The sequence below is a fragment of the Schistocerca serialis genome, chromosome 3, assembly GCF_023864345.2.
Source record: "Schistocerca serialis cubense isolate TAMUIC-IGC-003099 chromosome 3, iqSchSeri2.2, whole genome shotgun sequence".
Classification (NCBI taxonomy): Eukaryota; Metazoa; Arthropoda; class Insecta; order Orthoptera; family Acrididae; genus Schistocerca; species Schistocerca serialis.
The window spans coordinates 867,064,792-867,085,141 of record NC_064640.1 but is presented as its reverse complement, the minus strand read 5'-3'; the positions used below and the strand labels follow the sequence as shown (position 1 = coordinate 867,085,141).

The following is a 20,350-nucleotide window of genomic DNA, read 5'->3' as shown; positions in this document are numbered from 1 at the left end:
TTACATCTTTTTACCAAAGTAATTGGCTTGTTTAAATGCCTATTAACCTGGGTAATGTAATCTATTTTGTATGAGATGGTTAACATGATTCTATTTTATAAAATTAGCCTAAAGTGAGGGTTCACAATTAAACTACAGAGTACACAGAAATTTTAAATAGCCTGTAGTTGTCAGTCGTATGAATGTACTGTGACATTACCATAGCAGTATTTTTCATAAATTATCAAGTGTTATGTTATTAAGTATGAAATTAATATCGAAGGCTAAATTTTTTTGTGCAGGTTGTCAATGAATGGGCAGTCAAAAGCAGCTGATCTCACATCTCTACTTATGTTGCACTCTGTTGCAACAGCATTTAAATCATTATTACGACCATCTGATCTTTCAAATCATGAGAAAGGTCCTGCAGAAAGCTTGGCAAGTATGTTGAACTAATGAACACAAAATATATTTTTAGTCAAAAAACTGTTAACAGCTTCCTCTTTTTTTCTTTAAATTTTTTACAGTTGTAAGGAATGTATGTAGTTGCACTAGGAGCAAGTACTTGTGTGGAGATTTTATACTTCATTTATTATGTATTCAGAGAGAAGGAGAGAATGAGGAAGAAAGATGGGAAGAGATGGGCTTAGTACCTAAAATTCTTGATATCTCCCATTTAAGCTGAAGACGTAATTTTGATAACATCAACAAATTTTCAGAGAACATACATTGATATGCATTTCATAAAACTTTAGGTATTACAACCAGGTACAAAGTTTTTGGCCACAATCTCTTGTTCTGTGGGTGTAGTCTTTGGCCTGTGGGTGTGAAGAGGAAGAGAGGAGGCAGTGAATGTTGAATAAAGTGAGTTCCTAACCTTCCTGACATACATCTGGCTTTCTTAAAATGTGTAGTCATATTATGGAGGTGGAGTAATGTCTGAAAATAATGTGTGTAAGTGTATGAATGAGGGACAGTTACCTTCAATATTTTCACATTGCAACTACGGTCAACTCCAAACCTGAAAGTAATGGCTCATGTAGTGTGTAATGGATCACTAGAGACCTGACCAGTGATACCCTTGTTTGATTCTACCTGAAGTCCTCATGAATCCTAAGTGACTAGATGTTAAATGCATCTTGGAAATAACTTAAAATAGCTGACTGTAGGTGAGCTGGAATGACAGGCTCCATTGAATCATAGTGTTGTGGGTTGGCAGGAGAGCCAACACCGTGTTACTAGAGGAAGCCGAAAGGCACGCGTTTTAGCTCACGCAGGCTGGTGTGAGGTCTGGAACAGGTCAAGGAAATTAGAATTTAGAAAAAATGGACGTAGCTTGTGGAATACTTAACTTTAATCCATAAATGGTGAACGTCGCTCTTGATGGTACATTATTCATAATATTAATGGTAACTGGTAATGGCGCCTTGCTAGGTCGTAGCAAATGACATAGCTGAAGGCTATCCTAACTATCGTCTCGGCAAATGAGAGCGTATTTTGTCAGTGAACCATCGCTAGCAATGTCGGTTGTACAACTGGGGTGAGTGCTAGGAAGTCTCTCTAGACCTGCTGTGTGGCGGCGCTCGGTCTGCAATCACTGATAGTGGCGACACCCGGGTCCGACGTATACTAACGGACCGCGGCCGATTTAAAGGCTACCACCTAGCAAGTGTGGTGTCTGGCGGTGATACCACACATAGTTCCTCTTATTCAATATTCTGTTTATTAATTGGAATATTTCTTTTGTCAGTTCCTCATTTTTCCAGGCTTGTGTGGTTTTCAGCAATGCTGGATCCTCCGTGTCTTTAACAGCAGTGTCATTTAATGCAGTGAAGACTGAGATTTTGTTATCTTTATTTAGCATACAATATCCAAAAGTATTGTGTGTTAAATAACTGTAACAATTACCTTCACAACTGCTCCCCCAGTCCATATAATGGATAGTATTAGACCGTGATTTCATCCACACTGTTATGTTCCAATAAAAGATTCCTTGAAGTTGGTGTCCTTGTGTTTGCATGCGCCTTTGTGTACCACTGTGATGATGTACTCCTGAAGTCTAAGTTCCCATCTCACCAGTCGATCCCATAGACCCTCAGGCTAGTCAACCAGCATAGAGAATGATGGTCCATCATGACAGTCAATCATTTGCCAAATAAATATGTTGAGCAGGATGGTACAGTGGTTAGAACACCGGGATTGCATTCGGGAGGATGATGGTTCCAATCCCTGTCTTCCCATCCAAGTTTAAGTTATTGATTATTGCCGTAGATCACTCCACTCAAATGCTGGGATAATTCCTTTCAGAAGGGCATGGTCGATTTCCTTCCCCATTCTTTTGCTAATCCGTGTTTGTGCTCCATCTCTGCTTAATGACCTTGCTGTCAGCCAGACGTTTTTTAACTCTCCCCCCCTTTTTTTTAAAAAAAAATACTGGAACTTTTTGATGGCCAAAACAATTGCAAGGCACTCTTTCTCAGTGGTAGACTAACTTAATTGTGGACTTTGAGAGTACTTCAGAAGTGTAAGAGATCACCTTTTCGTAATCTTATTGAATTTGCACAAGAACTGCACATGTCTCATACAATTCTATGACTGGAGAAGATGTTAGTGCCTCTTTTTTTCTGTCATTAGTCTTATTACTGGTCTGATGTGGCCTGCCACAAAATGAATTTCTCTCCTGTGCCAACCTCTTCACCTCAGAGTACCACTTACAACCTTCATCCTCAATTATTTGCTGGATGTATTCCAAACTATGTCTTCCTCTGCAGTTTTTGCCTTCTACAGCTCTCTCTAGTACCATGGAAGTCATTCTGTGATGTCTTAACAGATGTCCTATCGTCCTGTCCCTTCTCCCTCTCAGTGTTTGCCACATATTCCTTTCCTCTCCGATTCTGTGTAGAATCTCCTCATTCCTTACCTTATCGGTCCACCTAATTTTCAACATTAACCTTAGCACCACATCTCAAATGCTTCGATTCTCTTCTGTTCCGGTTTTCCTGCAGTCCATGTTTTACTACCATATAATGCTGTGCTCCATACATACATTCTCAGAAATTTCTTCCTCAAATTAAGTCCTATGTTTGATACTAGTAGACTTCTCTTGGCCAGGAATGCCCTTTTTGCCAGGGTTAGTCTGTTTTTGATGTCCTCCTTGCTCCATCCGTCATTGGTTATTTTGGTGCCCATGTAGCAGAATTCCTTAACTTCATGTAGCTCATGACTATCAATTGTGATGTTAAGTTTCTCACTGTTCCCATTTCTGCTACTTCTCATTACATTTGTCTTTCTCTCTTTACCTCTCAATCAATATTGTGCGCTCTTTAGATTGTTCACCTCCATTCAGCATATCACGTAATTCTTCTCCACTTTTACTCAGGATGGCAATGTCATCAGCAAATCATATCATCGATATCCTTTCTCCTTGAATTTTAATTCCACTCCTAAACATTTCATTTATTTCCAACATTGCTTTTTCGATGTACAGGATGAGCAGTAGGGAGGAAAGACTACATCCCTGTCTTCTACCCTTTTTCATCTGAGCACTTCATCCTTGGTCATCCGCTCTCTTTATTCCCTCTTGGCTCTATTACATATTGTGTATTATCATATTACCCATCTCTCCCTACAGCTTACACCTATTTTTCTCAGAATTTTGAACATCTTGCACCATTTTACGTTGTCAAATGCTTCTTCCAGGTCAACAAATCATATGAGTGTGTCTTGATTTTTCTTTAGTCTTGCTTTCATTAACAACTGCAGTGTCAGAATTGCCTCTCCCATGCCTATACCTTTTCTAAAGCCAAACTGATCGTCATCTAGCATGTTCTAATTTTCTTTTCCATTCTTCTGTATATTATTCTTGTTAGTAACTTGGATGCATGAGTTGTTAAGCTGATTGTGCAATAATTCTTGCACTTGTCAGCTCTTGCAGTCTTCGGAATTGTGTGGATGATATTTTTCCGAAAGTCACATGGTATGTCGCTGGACTCATATTTCTACACACCAACATGAATATTAACTTTGTTGCCACTTCTCCCAATGATTTTAGACATTGTGATGGAATGTTATCTATCTCTTCTGCCTTATTGGCTCTTAAGTCCTCTGAAGGTTGCTTAAATTCTGATTCTAATATGGGATCCCCTATCCCTTCTAAATCGACTCCTGTCTCTTCTATCACACCAGAAAAATCTTCCCCCCTCATACAGGCCTTCAATGTACTCTTTTCACCTACCTGCTTGCCCCTCTGCATTTTACAGTGGAATTCCCATTGCACTCTTAATGTTACCACCCTTGCCTTTTAGATCACTGAAGGTTATTTTGACTTTCCTGTATGCTGAGTCAGTCCTTACAACAGTCATTTCTTTTCAATTTCTTCAGATTTTTCTTGCAGCCACTTCATCTTAGCTTCCCTGCACTTTCTACTTATTTCATTCCTCAGCAACTTGTATTACTGTATTCCTGAATTTCCCTGAACATTTTTGTACTTCCTTCTTTCAACGATCAACTGAAGTATTTCTTCTGTTACCCATAGGTTCTTTGCAGTTACCTCCTTTGTGCCTATGTTTTTCTTTCTAACTTCTGTGATTGCCCTTTTTAGAGATGTCCATTCCTCCTCAATTGTACCGGCTACTGAGCTATTCCTTATTGCTGTATCTATAGCCTTAGAGAACTTCAAGCATGTCTTGTCATCCCTTAATACTTCTGTATCCTGCTTCCTTGCTTATTGATTCTTCCTGACTAATCTCTTGAACTTCAGCATACTCTTCATCAGCACTACATTGTGATCCGAGTTTATATCTGCTGCTGGATACACCTTACAATCCAGCTACTGATTTCGGAATTTCTGTCTGACCATGATGTAATCTAACTGAAATCTTCCCATATCACCCGGTCTTTTCCAATTATACCTCCTCCTCTTGTGATTCTTGAACAGAGTATTCATTATTATTAGCAGAAATTTATTACAGAACTCAATGCCTTCTTAAGGACATGGAAAGAGGTTTCTTGCACCTCATTCCAGGAAAATTTGTTGTCTCCATGCAGTAGTTCTTGCAAGGTATGTGCCTTGATACAGAAGTTCTCTATGTATTGCTCATTGTACAAGCACATTCCAAGAAAACTTCTCATGTCATGAATGTGCTGAGGAGATGAAAAATCTGTGACCGCACTTATTTTCTCTGGATCGGGCTAGTCCACTTCGCCATTAACTAGATGCCCCAAGATCTTTATTTCTTGGGCAATGAAGAGGCACATTTTTGGATTTGGGCAGAGGCCTGCTGCCTGAACACACTTCAATATGGTTGTCAGGTGGCTTAGATGTTCTTCAGATATCTTTGAAAAAAGGACAGTGTCATGCAGATAGTAAAGACATCTCATCCATTTAAGATGTCGAAGCAAGTTGACCATCAAATGCTCGAAGATGACAGGAGCATTACACAGTCCAAATGGCATAACTTTGAACTCACAAAGGCCATTAGGTGTGATGGAGAGCCAGACTTTTTCCCAGTCATCTTTGTCAGACATGATTTGCCAGTACTCTTGCTGCACATGCATAGTTACAAAATACTTTGCTAGTTTCACACAGTCCAGGATATCATAAGTGTGTGGCAGTTGGTAGTAATTTTGGTCGGTCATCCATAGTTGATGCAGGAACACCAGGTGCTGCATTTCTTTGTGCAAGGTTCAAGGACCCTCTGAAGGTTCAGTGATGTCATCCTGCCACATCTTCTCCACTTCTTCCTGCATTATGTGTTGTTCAACTGGCAACACCATAAATGTTGCTGGATGGTTGGTGGATTATCTCCAGTGTTAGTACAGTGTTTTACCATGGGCCACTTAGTCTGTTTTTTCTCCACTCCAGATTTGAAAGCATCCAAAAAGTGGAGCGTAACAGCTAACACTCACCAGCATTGTTCCTTGGTCAGGTTAGATCCTGTTCGAAGTTCAATAACAGCTACCTCCACTCCATTGTCTGTAGTGGCAGCAGAGCATGATTCTTCATTGATGACACTGAGCTGTGCGTCCTGGACTGGTCTGGTTTTTCATACTCACACACCTTTAGGGATGGATTGTGGTGACTCATGACAGTTAGTAACCCAAAGTTCTCCTTGGCCATCTGCAGTGCTCTGTTGTGCCTTACGCAATAGGTAAAGCTTCACAGTTTGACTGAGCACTTAATTTGATGACTGGAACTCGTCTTGGTGATGGTGGTGGGCTAACATGTCTTCAGTGCAAACAACCACCTAGAACAATCTTTTGCAACGTGTGCTTGTTGGAATTCCGTCACCAATTTGGAACTCTGATTTCTCAGTCTTTGACTGCTTGTGATGACTGCAAGAAGTCCCATCAGAGAATAACATTATAACTATATTTTGTTCAAAGACAAATTTGAAGGGCTGTATTCTGTCATTGATAGTTATTTTTGCAATACATGTTCCTGGCAGCTGGAAGTGTTTCCCATTTGTAACATTCAGCACATTCACTTCTGTATCCCGGAACATAATCTTCTTTAGATGGCTACAATAAGCATTCAACATTACTGAAAAAGAAACCCCTGTGTTGACTACTGCATGGACAGGATGGCTGTTGATGGTGATGTCAATGAGATTTCCTGACATCTTGGTAATGTTTTTCTTTGGAGAATTGTTATCTGTGGCAGCTTTGCCTGCATAGGTGGTTGGTTCACATAGTTTCCCTGAATTCAGCAGGTAGGTGATTGGCTGGTACTTCTGCACAGCAACAAGGAACAGCTTTGGCATGTTAGGGAGCTACCTCACCCGGCATATGTCAATTGGCTTTGTTCCACAGGTTGATTATAATCATCTGCAGTTGACTAGCATGAATAGAACTGTTGTGATGGCTGATGTCTGGCCGCATGATAGTTGTCAAACATTCCTCTTCTTTCTCTGCAGTTGCATATAATGTGTCCGGGGCATCCATTGTGGAAACACCGGTGATTTGACTTCTGTCCTCCATATGTCTTTTCTTGTGTGGAGGAGTTGGTTGTACCTGCACTGGACGGATGCTTGTTTGTCGTTTGATAGCTGTGGCGTAAGTCTGATTTGGCTTGTTTGTAACTGGTCTCACAGTCTGGCTGCCATAAACTTTTGTATCTTTTCTCTTACTACCTGGCACATGGGGGAGGCAAGGACATGCTGGTCTTCCACAACTGGCATAGGAACGACATTCAGGAGTTGGTCATACTCCTTTTATCCGACTCCCCCCCCCCCCCCCCCCTCCCCCCTTCAATGTGCAGACACCACTTGAATAATTGCTTTTTGTTGTGACAGCCTTCACCAGAAAAACTTGGTAAATAGGTTATGCGAATCCTTTCTTTCAAGTGTGAGATTTTGTTTTCTGTCATACTCGGATTGACAATGTGACACAAGGGCAAAGCATTCTTTATGTAAGACTGTGTCATGTCCCCATAAGATTGGGTTCCGTTCTTTGATTGTTCTTCAGCTAAGCGAACTTGCTGCTGATTGTCACCAAATGTTTTCTTCAGTTTGTACCATTCACCAAGTTTTTGATCATTGTTCTCAAATAACTGCTGGGCTGTACCATCCAAATAAAAGTACACATTTTCCAAACACATCATGTCATCCCATCTCTTGTATTTCATGATTTGGTCAAATCCTGTCAGCTGTCTTGTTGAGTCCTGACTATTGTCTGGAAAATGCATATGGATGCCTGATGTGGAGCTGACTTACAGCTGTTTTCGTATGAATTGGTCTCCTGAATAGATAGACCTTGAGAACGATTTACTACTTGTATTCTGGTTCCTGTCCATGTAGGCAACAGCTGTTACACTGCCTATCTAGAGTCTTGGTGATGTAGATGTTTTGAAGTAGCGCCGTCTCTGCAGAACATTGTCTTATCATAACTACAATGAAATCAAAATCTGAAAGCAGGGTCATCAGTGAAGTACAACACTTAGCACTGAAACACATGTCACACTTCAAGCACTGTTATTTATACAGACGTTGAGTTGTCCAGGATATGAAAATATTAGAAACATAAGAAATTTTGAGAACATTCCAGAAATGATAAATACTAAGTAGCAAATATGAGGGTTGGAACTTAAATAGTGGCAACTATTTATTCACAGCCGATACAAAAGAGTTACATGTTTGCACCTGTTACTGTGCTTCAAAGTAGTCACCAACATTCTGTAGAACCCATTGCCAGCGATGTGGAAGGTGTAGTATACCATTAACAGAGCCTGTTCTGTTGATGGTGCAAATGGAGTGGTCTACTGCCTGTCAGATCTGTGGAACAGTTCCGAAACGAATGCCATGAAGTCAAAACTGAAATGCCAGTCCAACGAATGGCGTCATTATGGGTCGAATTGTAAGTCGAAAGTGCATCAGAGTCCCAGTATGGTGAAAGTTATAGTGATTCTTGACTACAACTATGATGGTGTTATCCTAACCCATTATGTTCCTCCACGCCAGACCATCAGTGCACAGTATTACTGTTTGCATTTGGAGCATCACTTGCAACCAGCTTTGCAAAAGAATCAGCGACACTTTCTGCGCAACCCACCCATCATTTTGCATGACAATACACGGGTGCATACAGCGCAAGTTGTGGCTGCTCCTGTTCGGTCGATGGGACTGGGAAGTACTGTACCATCCACCATACTCCCCGGATGTAAGTCCTTGTGACTTTGATTTGATTCCAAAGATCAAGGAACCACTTAGTGGCATTCGCTTCAGAACTGTTCCAGAGATTCGTCAGGCAGTAGACCGCTCCATTCGCACCATCAACAGAACAGGCTCTGCTAACAGTATTGTACGCCTTCCACATCACTGGCAATGCGTTCTACACAACGCTGGTGACTACTTTGAAGGACAGTAACAGGTGCAAACATGTAACTCCTTTGTATCAGTTGTGAATAAATAGTTGCCACTATTTAAGTTCCAACCCTGTTATTTGCTATTTATCAGGTATGAACTGGTGACCCACAGTATACAAGTAATGCTAACTGCTACTCCACACTGAATGCAACATTGCTTGTGGCAAAATTTTGAAAAGGATGGATTTAAGAATAATTCTTGTGTTGTGATGGGGATGGAATTGTGTCTCAAGAAATAGAGTGGTTCAATTGCAGAAAACACTAAAGTAAAAATAATATCATTCTGATACTTCTATTGCGATTGTTACACTTAACTGGTGACAGGAAATGGCGTTGTGCTACTTTGAACATATTAAATATGAATAAAGAATGTTTACCGTAACTATTAGTATTATTAGGCAATTACAGTGTAATACTGATTGCTAATGAGACTGCTAAATATGTGTGTGTGTGTGTGATAGAAATGCTTTTTAGATAATAGAGCTCAATATTTTAATTTTATTTCACAGAGAGATGGATACAACTTGCTGTTCAGCAGCTAGAAAGGAAGAGCAGAGTATTACCAACTTTTGTAAAAGTGGCAAGTTTATGAGGTCAGATTATTCAAGCTAGGCAACAGAGGATACTGAATTGATTTTCAGTATCATCTACCTCTACATCCACATTTATACTCCTCAAGCCACCCAACAGTGTCTGGCGGAGGGCACGTTACATGCCACTGTCATTACCTCCCTTTCCTGTTCCAGTCGCCTATGGTTCGTGGGGAGAACGACTGCCGGAAAGCCTCCATGCGTGCTCGAATCTCTCTAATTTTACATTCTTGATCTCCTTGGGAGGTATAAGTAGAGGAAAGCAATATATTCAATACCTGGAAACGCACCCTCTCGAAACCTGGACAGCAAGCTACACTGCAATGCAGAGCGCCTCTCTTGCAGAGTCTGCCACTTGAGTTTGCTAAACATCTCCGTAACGCTATCACGCATACCAAATAACTCTGTGATGAAACGCGCCGCTCTTCTCTGGATCTTCTCTTTCTCTTCTGTCAATCTGATCTGGTACAGATCCCACACTGATGAGCAATACTCAAGTATAGGTCGAACGAGCGTTTTGTAAGCCACCTCCTTTGTTGATGGACTACATTTTCTAAGGACTCTCCCAATGAATCTCAACCTGGCACCCGCTTAACCAACAGTTAATTTTATATGATCATTCCACTTCAAATCGTTCTGTACACATACTCCCAGATATTTTACAGAAGTAACTGCTACTAGTGTTTGTTCTGCTATCATATAATCATACAATAAAGGCTCCTTCTTTCTATGTATTTGCAATACACTACATTTGTATATGTTAAGGGTCAGTTGCCACTCCCTGCACCAAGTGCCTATCTGCTGCAGATCTTCCTGCATTTCACTGCATTTTTCTAATGCTGCAACTTCTCTGTATACTACAGCATCATCCGCGAAAAGCTGCATGGAACTTCCCACACTATCTACTAGGTCATTTATATATATATTGTGAAAAGCAATGGTCCCATAACACTCCCCTGTGGCACGCCAGAGGCTACTTTAACGTCTGTAGACGTCTCTCCATTGAGAACAACATGCTGTGTTTTATTTGCTAAAAACTCTTCAATCCAGCCACACAGCTGATCTGATATTCCGTAAGCTCTTACTTTGTTTATCAGGCGACAGTGCGGAACTGTATTGAACGCCTTCCGGAAGTCAAGGAAAATGGCATCTATCTGGGAGCCTGTATCTAATATTTTCTGGGTCTCATGAACAAATAAAGCGAATTGGGTCTCACACGATCGCTGTTTTTGGAATCCATGTTGATTCCTACAAAGTAGATTCCGGGTTTCCAGAAATGACATGATACACGAGCAAAAAACATGTTCTAAAATTCTACAACAGATCGATGTCAGAGATATAGGCCTATAGTTTTGCGCATCTGCTCGATGACCCTTCTTGAAACCTGGAACTACCTGTGCTCTTTTCCAATCATTTGGAACCTTCCGTTCCTCTAGAGACTTGCGGTACACGGCTGTTAGAAGGGGGCCAAGTTCTTTCGCGTACTCTGTGTAGAATCGAGTTGGTATCCCGTCAGGTCAAGTGGACTTTCCTCTGTTGAGTGATTTCAGTTGCTTTTCTATTCCTTGGACACTTATTTCGATGTCAGCCATTTTTTCGTTCGTGCGGTCTTCCTCTGTGAAACAGCTTTGGAAAAATGTGTTTAGTATTTCAGCTTTACACGTGTCATCCTCTGTTTCAATGCCATTATCACCCCAGAGTGTCTGGATATGCTGTTTCGATCCACTTACTGATTTAACGTAAGACCAGAACTTCCTAGGATTTTCTGTCAAGTCGGTACATAGAATTTTACTTTCGAATTCACTGAACGCTTCACGTATAGCCCTCCTTACGCTAACTTTGACATTGTTTAGCTTCTGTTTGTTTGAGAGGTTTTGGCTGTGTCATCTACATCTACATGTATACCCCACCAGCCACTGTATGATGTAAGGTAGAGGGTACCATGTACTAGTAGTAGTCATCTCCTTTCCTGTTCCACTCGCAAATTCAGTGAGGGAAAAACAATTGTCTATATACCTCTGTACAACCCCTAATTTCTCTTATTTTGGCTTTGGGGTCCTTAATGTGAAAGGCACATTGGCAGCAATAGAATCATTCTGTACTTGGCCTCAAATGCTGATTCTTTAAATTTTCACAATAGTGCCTCACAAAAGAGCATCATCTTCCCTCTTGGGATTCCCATTTCAGTTCATGAAACACCTCCATAACACTCTTGTGTTGATTGAACCTACTGATAAAAATGTGGCAGCACACTTAAGAATTGCTTCAGCTTTTTCTCCAATCAGTACTCAAGAGTGGGTCACAAAAGTGTTCTGTTTGTGATATCCTTTGTAAATGAGCTACACTTCCATAAAATTCTCCCAATTAACCAAAGTTGGCCATTTGCCTCCCCTACTACCATCCTAATGTGCTCATTATATTTCCTCAGTATTTAATTACCGTGACTGTGTCAAGCCATGCTCTACTAATATTGCATTTGAACATTACAGAATCCTTTTTCCTACTCACCTTTGTTAACTTAAATTTTTCCACATTTAGAGCAAGCTACCATTCCTTACACCAACTAGAAATCGGCTCTGTTATTCTATATTCTCCTACAGTAACTCAATGATAATACTTTCCCATACACCACAGCATCAGCAGCAAACAGGTAGAGATTGCTGGTGAGCGGCTTACCATATCTGTCAGATTTGGTCTTTAAATATGTCTGTATGTGTGGATGGATATGTGCGTGTGTACGAGTGTATACCTGTCCTTTTTTCCCCCTAAGGTAAGTCTTTCCGCTCCCGGGATTGGAATGACTCCTTACCCTTTCCCTTAAAACCCACTTCCTTTCGTCTTCCCCTCTCCTTCCCTCTTTCCTGATGAGGCAACAGTTTGTTGCGAAAGCTTGAATTTTGTGTGTATGTTTGTGCTTGTTTGTGTGTCTATCGACCTGCCAGCGCTTTTGTTCGGTAAGTCACCTCATCTTTGTTTTTATATATAATTTTTCCCACGTGGAATGTTTCCTTCCATTATATTGAGATCATTTACGTTTTTAGAGATCAAGAGCAGACATATCATACTTCCTTGGGGCACTCCCTGACGATACGCCTGTCTTGATGAACACTCACCATTGAGAACAACATATTGGGTTCTATTACTTAAGGAGTTTATGAGACACTCACATATCTGGGAACCTATTCTGTATGCCTGTGCCCTCATTAACAATCAGCAGTAGGGCACCATGTCAAACACTTTCCAGAATTGAGGAATAAGGAATCTGCCTGTTGCTCTTCATTCATGATTCATAGTATATCATTTGAGAAAAGAGTAAGCTGATTTCCGCGCGAGCGATGCTTTCTAAATCTGTGCTGATTTGTGGACAGAAGATTTTCTATCTCAAGGAAATTTAATATATTCAAAGTTAGTATATGTTCCAAAATTCTGCAGCATACTGGTGTTAAGGATATGGTTATGTAATTTTGCAGGTTCTTTCTTTTACCTTTATTATATACAGGACACACTTGTGCTTTTTTCCACTCTCTTGGGACTATGTGCTGGGTGAGAGATTTGCAATAAATGCTAGCTAAGCAAGGGGCTAATGCTTGCTGTTGAGTGCTCTCTGTAAAACCGAGTTGAGATACCATCCATACCTGGCAAATTATTTGTTTTCAACTGTTTCAGTTGCATCTCAACATCAGGAATGACTATGTCTGTGTCCTTCACATGGGAGTCTGTGTGATGTTCAAACAGTGATATGCCTGTATGAACTCCCTGTGTATGTGATTTTTTTTTAAAGTCAAAATTTGAAAGTGCAGCCTTCCTTTCACTGTCTTCTATGACCATAGAAGACTGGTCGATGAGTAATTTCTGTAGGATCAGAAGTTTCTCAGGTTCTAATAAGACCCTTCTCGAATGTATGGCAGTGAAAGTTGTATGCTTCAGTATCAGTCTTTGTACAGGTACAAGAATTTCTACAAACTTTTGGCTGTTGACATTTCCACAATATTTTTTGACATGAGGATGCAACAATCTCTGCATCCTCAAGAAGGTCTTTTCTGTCCTTGTTCAACTTACTTGGCATATATTTCTCCAGTGTATGATTTACAATCCATTTAAACTTTGTGTTCATCATGTGGAGCTAAATGACATCTGTTCACTGTCTAACAAGGAGAGGTCCCCAGCGGTGCGATCAACTTTCTGAAGCGATCTGTATGGTTATGTACGTTAAGAGCCCAGGTATCACACACTGCAGCTATTCAACCTGGTGAGACCTTATTTCGGGTAGTTGACAAAAAAAAAAAAAAAAAAAAAAAAAAAAAAAAAAAAAAAAAAAAAAAGATTCATACTTTTGCGTCATACTCAGTAGCCTTGAAAAATTGAATTGTGCAATCTGGTTGCATGGTGTAATGGACGGGGTAACAGCTTTGCATGCAGGAGGTTGTTGGTTTGAATCTCATCAGGTGCAGTAAATCTTTACCGCAATGACTTTGATCATAATTTTCATTCAATTAATTTATTTAACTGTAATTTTTAATTCCAGTCCTTTGTCTCATAATTTTAATCATAATATCAACTTATTCTTTTGCTCTCATTTTTCTTTCTATCATTATTTCTCTACTTGAAATCTTTGTTCATGTGTTTTTAATTAATTTTATGTATTAATTTGAATTTAATTTCTTATCTTTTATCACTTTGTTTCCTCGTCCACATTATTGTGTTCATTATATCTATTTCTCATTTCGTTTTACTTGAATTCGTTTTAGTTATAAAGCTGTCTTTCATTTAAATTTTCATCTGTGTTATTTTGTCCGTAATGCAATATGTGTTTAGGTTATGTTTTAAATGTGTGTTTAAAAAAAAACTGCAAATCTGGTAACAAAAATGCATTTTTCTCACCATTGTACAAATATAAATAGATTATTTTGCCATTTGTTTTTTAACTATAGATGGGAATTTTGAAATTAATTAGTATTATAATCAGTGACATCTCGTGAACAGATTTGGTGGGTGTGCTGTTTTCTTGATCACCAAGTTGAAGAGCAAGGGGGAGGGTGGTTGAGAAAGGGGGAAGCAGTTGCAGTGGCAGTACTGTCAATGTGTTTTCTGATGGCCCATCTGCTATGGTTAAAAATAAATAAATAAATAAATCGGTCTGGCAGAAATACAGAAAGCATTCAGCAATCACTTCCCATGACAAGTAGAACAAACTGTATAGAAACTCAACAGACAAATTTTCCGACCGGTAGTCTGTTGCGGTTTTTATAGTTTTTAATAACCATTTCAAAAACCACCTTCTGACCTATATCGGCAATTTTATGTACTGTGAATGGATCTACTGCTTTGTATGGAAGAAGACAGGGCGCTCAGAGATTAGAAAAATATTTTACATGCTTTAATATTAAAGATACTTCTTTGCAAAACCAAATTTAATACCTGAGCATAGCAGAGAATAGAGAGAGCTTTCAGTTATCTTGACAGAACCTGAGTCTCCAGGTCATTAATATAAGCACTCGTTCTTGATACACCATTATACATCTGGCTGACCAACTTCTCTGCAGTGGCAAATTCATCAACGATGTGTTTGACATTAGCAAACAAACTATTAGTTGTTCTGTCTTTCCTGACGTCTGTAAAACCTACTAATCTTTCATTTGCATTGTCTTTATGAACATAACATAGAGCTATTAGCAATTACAGTTCACACAATATGTCAGAAGTTTCGTCAAGTATTAACGGTTACAACATCTGATGATTTTATTTCTTGTTTCAGGTTTTTTTTTATTTTTTTACCTCAGAAGTACTTTTAATAATGTCATTTAGTATAGTCGTGGAAGTGCCTCAAAATACTGTAGGTGAACTCAAGTGCGCCTATAACAAGAGGCCATAGTTTTTCACAACATTTAGTAATTACAGCTAATTTCTTTTGTTAATAGAAACAGGTGACTTATTGTGTCCTTGGAATGGGAGGTCTTATTTAGCTAAATAACATATTGCATCAGTCAGCCTTTTAAGAATTCACCTGTTCCTTTTAACATGTTTGTTTGACTGGGTAATTTTTTTTTTATGCTGCTCGTGTAATAATATGTCAAATCTGTCCTCCCCAAACATTTTTATCTGTGAAAATGACTGAATGTCATTTCGAATGTCTTTGTTGCCCAGCTGACACCGATTTTTCTCTGGAAAACTGAAAACATGGCTAAGGAAAGAAAATAGTTTCACACTTTTTGAGCCGCTTCACATAACTCTGCAGGACTGATCTTCTTTCATCTCTAACTGAGCTCTGTATGTTCAATATTTTGGTCACCATTTTCTGAACCCACTCATAGTTTTTCCTGAAACATGTCAAAGATTTTATTATTACAGCCCATCAGGTGGGATACATTGGAATCAGTTGTCAAGCTTTTGGTTTTGGATTCGTCTCATCAACACCAGATGATATCACGACATCTGCATACACATTTTTCCTTTTTGCAGATTCTAGAATTATATTTGAGATGTCTTTCGCCATTGCCAGTACATTGCACAATGGATCATAGATTCTTGAAACTTCCTGTAGTGCCAAATCCAAACAATGATTGCTGCAGTGAATGTAACAACTCTTTGGCTGATCTTGAAGAAGAGTTTCCTTCAAACTTTTGTTCCACCCAGATGTATTAGCTGCACCATCAAAACAGTGGGCACGTAGAAACCCAATTTCTAGTGACAGTCTTAGAAGGATGTCTTTAAACAGTAGTTGCCAGTGTTTGTGCCTTGGAGTCCAGTGAACTATATAAACCCAGTAAAAGTTCTTTTATTTCAAGTGTCTCGGGGTCAACACAAAGAGTGAACTGCTCCTGGCCAGCCGTGTCCATTGTTGAATCTGGCATAATTCTGTAAAATGCAGAATTTTTTATTTGCTGCCCAATTTCTCGCTGAACCATGGGAGCCATAATTTCCAGTACTTCATTTTGTTTCACTGGCGCCGACCAAGTGTCACAACATTTCAGCCATATCTTCAGTTCTGCCACATCATTCTTCCTCTCATCAAGAAGAGTCATGAGGTTCCCAGAGACTGTGTCATGACCTCTCAGCGCATTTCTTCTTTGAGCCAGGAACCTGACTGAACTGATAATTACCAGTAAAGCAGTTCTAGCTTTCTCCTGATCAGTCAGCAGATGTCACGCGACTTGGGCAGTCACAGGTGTGCTATTTTCATGCTGCTGAATAATTGTGAGAGACTTTCGATGAAAAAGACTCAGCTCATGTGCCTTGAACTTTTCTGTAGTTTTTTTCCAGTTACAGAAACCTTCTTTAAGAAAAGCCGTATCTTTCTGTGGCCTTGTATTGTTCAGTGAGTGGATGGACTGAATGCAGTTATAGCAGAAAACCCTGCCACTCTTTTCTACATAATGTAGCCATGGATAAGCCACAAACCAATCTGATTTACGGGATCTTTCATTCCTTCCTGGAAACTTATGCTTCTCTGATTGGTGAAATTTTATTTCAAAAATAGGTATACTTGAACTAGAGCCCATTATGTTTTCATGTAAGAATGGGGTGTCTGCATGCTTTGACAGTCCTATGCCACAACTTTTATGTCCACTGCCTCTACCTGAAATTGTTAAGGATAAAAACGTGCAACATGACATATCTTACACACATCACACGAACATAAAAATAGCTTTGAACAAGCAAAGTACGTTAATGGGGAGCACGTAATATAATAGCACTAGGATAGGAAGACACACTTGTAGTTGACCATAAAATACAGGGTGTTCCATTTACCCGATGACCGCCTGTGCGGCGCAGTGGATGCTGGGCAGCGAGCACTCAGTTGCTCAGCAATCAGATGCCGTATCATCCGTCTACTGCTGCGGTGTGACATGACTGCATTTAAAATATAAGCAAATAAATTTTGTACTCACCCATGTTATGCAAGGAGATGCTGGAACCACCTACCATTATTTTCTGTGCATTTCTGATATATACTCAAGAAATTATTAATCACACAATGTAATTCTCTCTGAGATATTGAATTTCTTGATTCATAGATATTATTCTTGAGTTCCTCTAGCATGTGAGGATTTGTTGTGTACACTTTGTCCTTCAGTATACCCCACAAGTAAAAATCGCATGGAGTGAAATCGGTACTTCTAGCGGGCCAGATATTGTTACTAATCACTCTTTCATCGAACACATCATGCAGTGCTTGCAAAGGAACATTGGCCATATGAGCCCTTGCCAAATCCTGTTGAAAAAATGTGAAGCTTCGTCCTCTTTCACTCAGTTCATTAAAAAAGGGTCGCAAAATGTTTTGTACACATCTTTCACTTGTAACTGTGTCATTAAAAAAATTGGTCCTATTAATCTGTCATCACTAACTTCGCACCACGCCCATATTTTCTGATCATGAAGGGGTTCCTCATGAAGCACAACAGGTTTATCTATGCTCCAATGTTGACAATTTTGGGAATTAACATACCTGTATGAATGGAACCAAGCCATGTCTGAAAACAGAATGAGGTAAGGGTCCATTTTACTGTCATGCACTTTAAAACCCATTCACAAACTACTGATACTTTGTAGAGCCTTAGCGAAAGCAGCTCAGCACCTCTTTTTCCAGAGGTGCACAATATTTGTTTTATCTGCAAAAGACATTTCATTAATTTGTGAACTGCATCACAACTTGGAACTCGAACACCTGCAAACTTCTGTTCAAACAGTCTCCGAACAGTACAAGTGGAATTTGTACACACATACAAATCATAAACAAACACTTGTTGTGGAATTGAATAGTTTGCTCTAGACATTGTTGTGTTCGCAAATTTCACTGTTATGCTCGTGATGCCTGTTTCACTGCTTGAATGACACTGGCCGACAAGGCGCTTATGTCTGTATGTATGGCCTTCCGGCTAAAACCCATAAAAAAAGGGGGTAGGGGCATAGTGCTGTCCCGCAGGACCCATTCGACAGGCAGGCGCAGCTTCTATGGCCGGCCTGCAATACCCTGTGCCGGCAGTCATCAGATAAATGGAACACCCTGTATTTAGCTTACCAGTACCAATGCTTGTGTGTTCTTGTAAGTATCTTCGGTTAATATTACTACTATCGGACTGAAACTGGCCACTGTCCGGGGTAATGCTAACACAAACGATCTGAGATTTTTTAGTGCTACTATCACCTCCAAAAAATTCCTTGATAGATTTTTGTGACGTAGTGCAGTACCACACCCAAAATAACAAAATAGTAATAATCATGTATAAATATCAGCCATGACCCATGGATCAATGTACACATAAAAAGGGAATGAAAAGTTAGATACTGAAATTTAAAAATGATGCTGTAACTCACTAACTGTACGTGTCACAAGTAAGAGGAATCACTGTAAATGTTATTGAACATTTATATAGTGAATTACAGAAGAGGGTGCTAATCAGACCTTAAAGCAATACTGCAGTGGAAATGGAAGAACGTTAACGTCAGACATGACACATGAAGTTGCACAATTCATACCAAATCAACTGTGACTTATGATTTATTAGAAGGAAACTAACATGGTAAATAAAATATTTTCAGCTGTAAAGATAATATGTACTACAATATTTGTTCAGTAATGAACTACTGTGTAAAGCACTGTGTTTATGTGTTTATTTGACATTCAATTTCAGTTTTAAATCAATTTAAGTAAATTGAACTATGTTTGTTCCATTACATATAACATTTATGAGAAACTGGTATAAAATACAGAGAACTCAAATCTCGTTTTCTGTGTACTAATGCTTTTCTCAGTAACTGTATTATAACAAGAATGAAGCTGCACTTGCAGTATATTAAAACTTCTTGCCAGAAGCCACTGTATATTTTTACTTGCTGCTGTTTTTGTGACAAGTTCTTTTGTAATCATTGACTTGCATTACAGCACAGTACGTTTCCTTTCATAAGCTAATGAATGGCATTAATATACTTCCAGGTTATGTTATATAGAAACTTCTCAGTATTTATTGTACAGAAAACTACTCAACTCTTTGCATACTGTTATTTATTGAAAACCTTGTTTCAGTATCTTGAACTTTTGTGTGAAGTGACTTGTCATGCTGCACTATACATGGCATGCAAAAACGTATTGTGTGTGGTGTATCACCAACACATAAAATCCATTTACTCATCACTGGAAAAATATAGCTTTCCTACCACAATAAAAAATAACTTCGGTATGTTAGCTTCAGTTGGTACAGTGCAATACATGACCTAAAGAGCATAAAACATGAAATAGCCAGTGAGGTCATTCTTCACTGCAAATTCTTCAAATTATGTTCAGTGAGTTACGGTACTTCATATACAAACATCGTAAAAACTATGACTAATAACAGAAAGGTAGCCACTTCACTGCCAAGCATGAATGTTCAACTATAATATATCAAATTTTTTATGAAATAATATGAGAAACATTGCATAGTAAAAAGAAAAACCTTGCACAAATTCAAAAACGGTATTTTCTTAATTTTTGTGTACAAACAGCAAAACATTTTCAGGACAAACTAATTTCAGAGAAGTACGTAACTTTGCCTCATTTATACAAATAAAATGATCCCTATGACTATAATTCAGTTTCCGCTTCAGTTCTTTTGTGTTGTAGGGTGAGAAAGAGTTTTCCACAAAGTCTGCAATGATAATACCATGTCTATAACCCAGGGATAATGAATCAGTATGTGCAAGACTTCGGGATAAAATTATCTATAATGCCGTAGTAAACTGAGGCCTGTTTTTAGCATGAAAGACATTATCGAAGCTATAATTGCCACGAATAGTTGAGTGTATTGCTTCACTACTATTGCTGGGTTGACCATGAGAAATGTGGCTCCTAAAAGAAGCATAGTGTCAAATCATGAATTTATTGTATATTCCTATGTGACATAAATGAGGGATATTTACAACTAGTCAATTTAATTAAAATTTC

The 20,350-nt window shown here is 39.1% G+C and overlaps 1 protein-coding gene across 1 annotated transcript in view; it reads left to right on the top strand.

Annotated features, from left to right (window-relative positions):
* Window positions 1–20,350, top strand: part of LOC126471008 (mediator of RNA polymerase II transcription subunit 16) — a 289,195-nt gene that overhangs the window by 212,595 nt on the left and 56,250 nt on the right. The window contains exon 11 of the mRNA XM_050099062.1: window positions 282–421. Within this exon, the coding sequence (XP_049955019.1) occupies window positions 282–421 (140 nt within the window). The remainder of the gene's footprint in view (window positions 1–281; window positions 422–20,350) is intronic.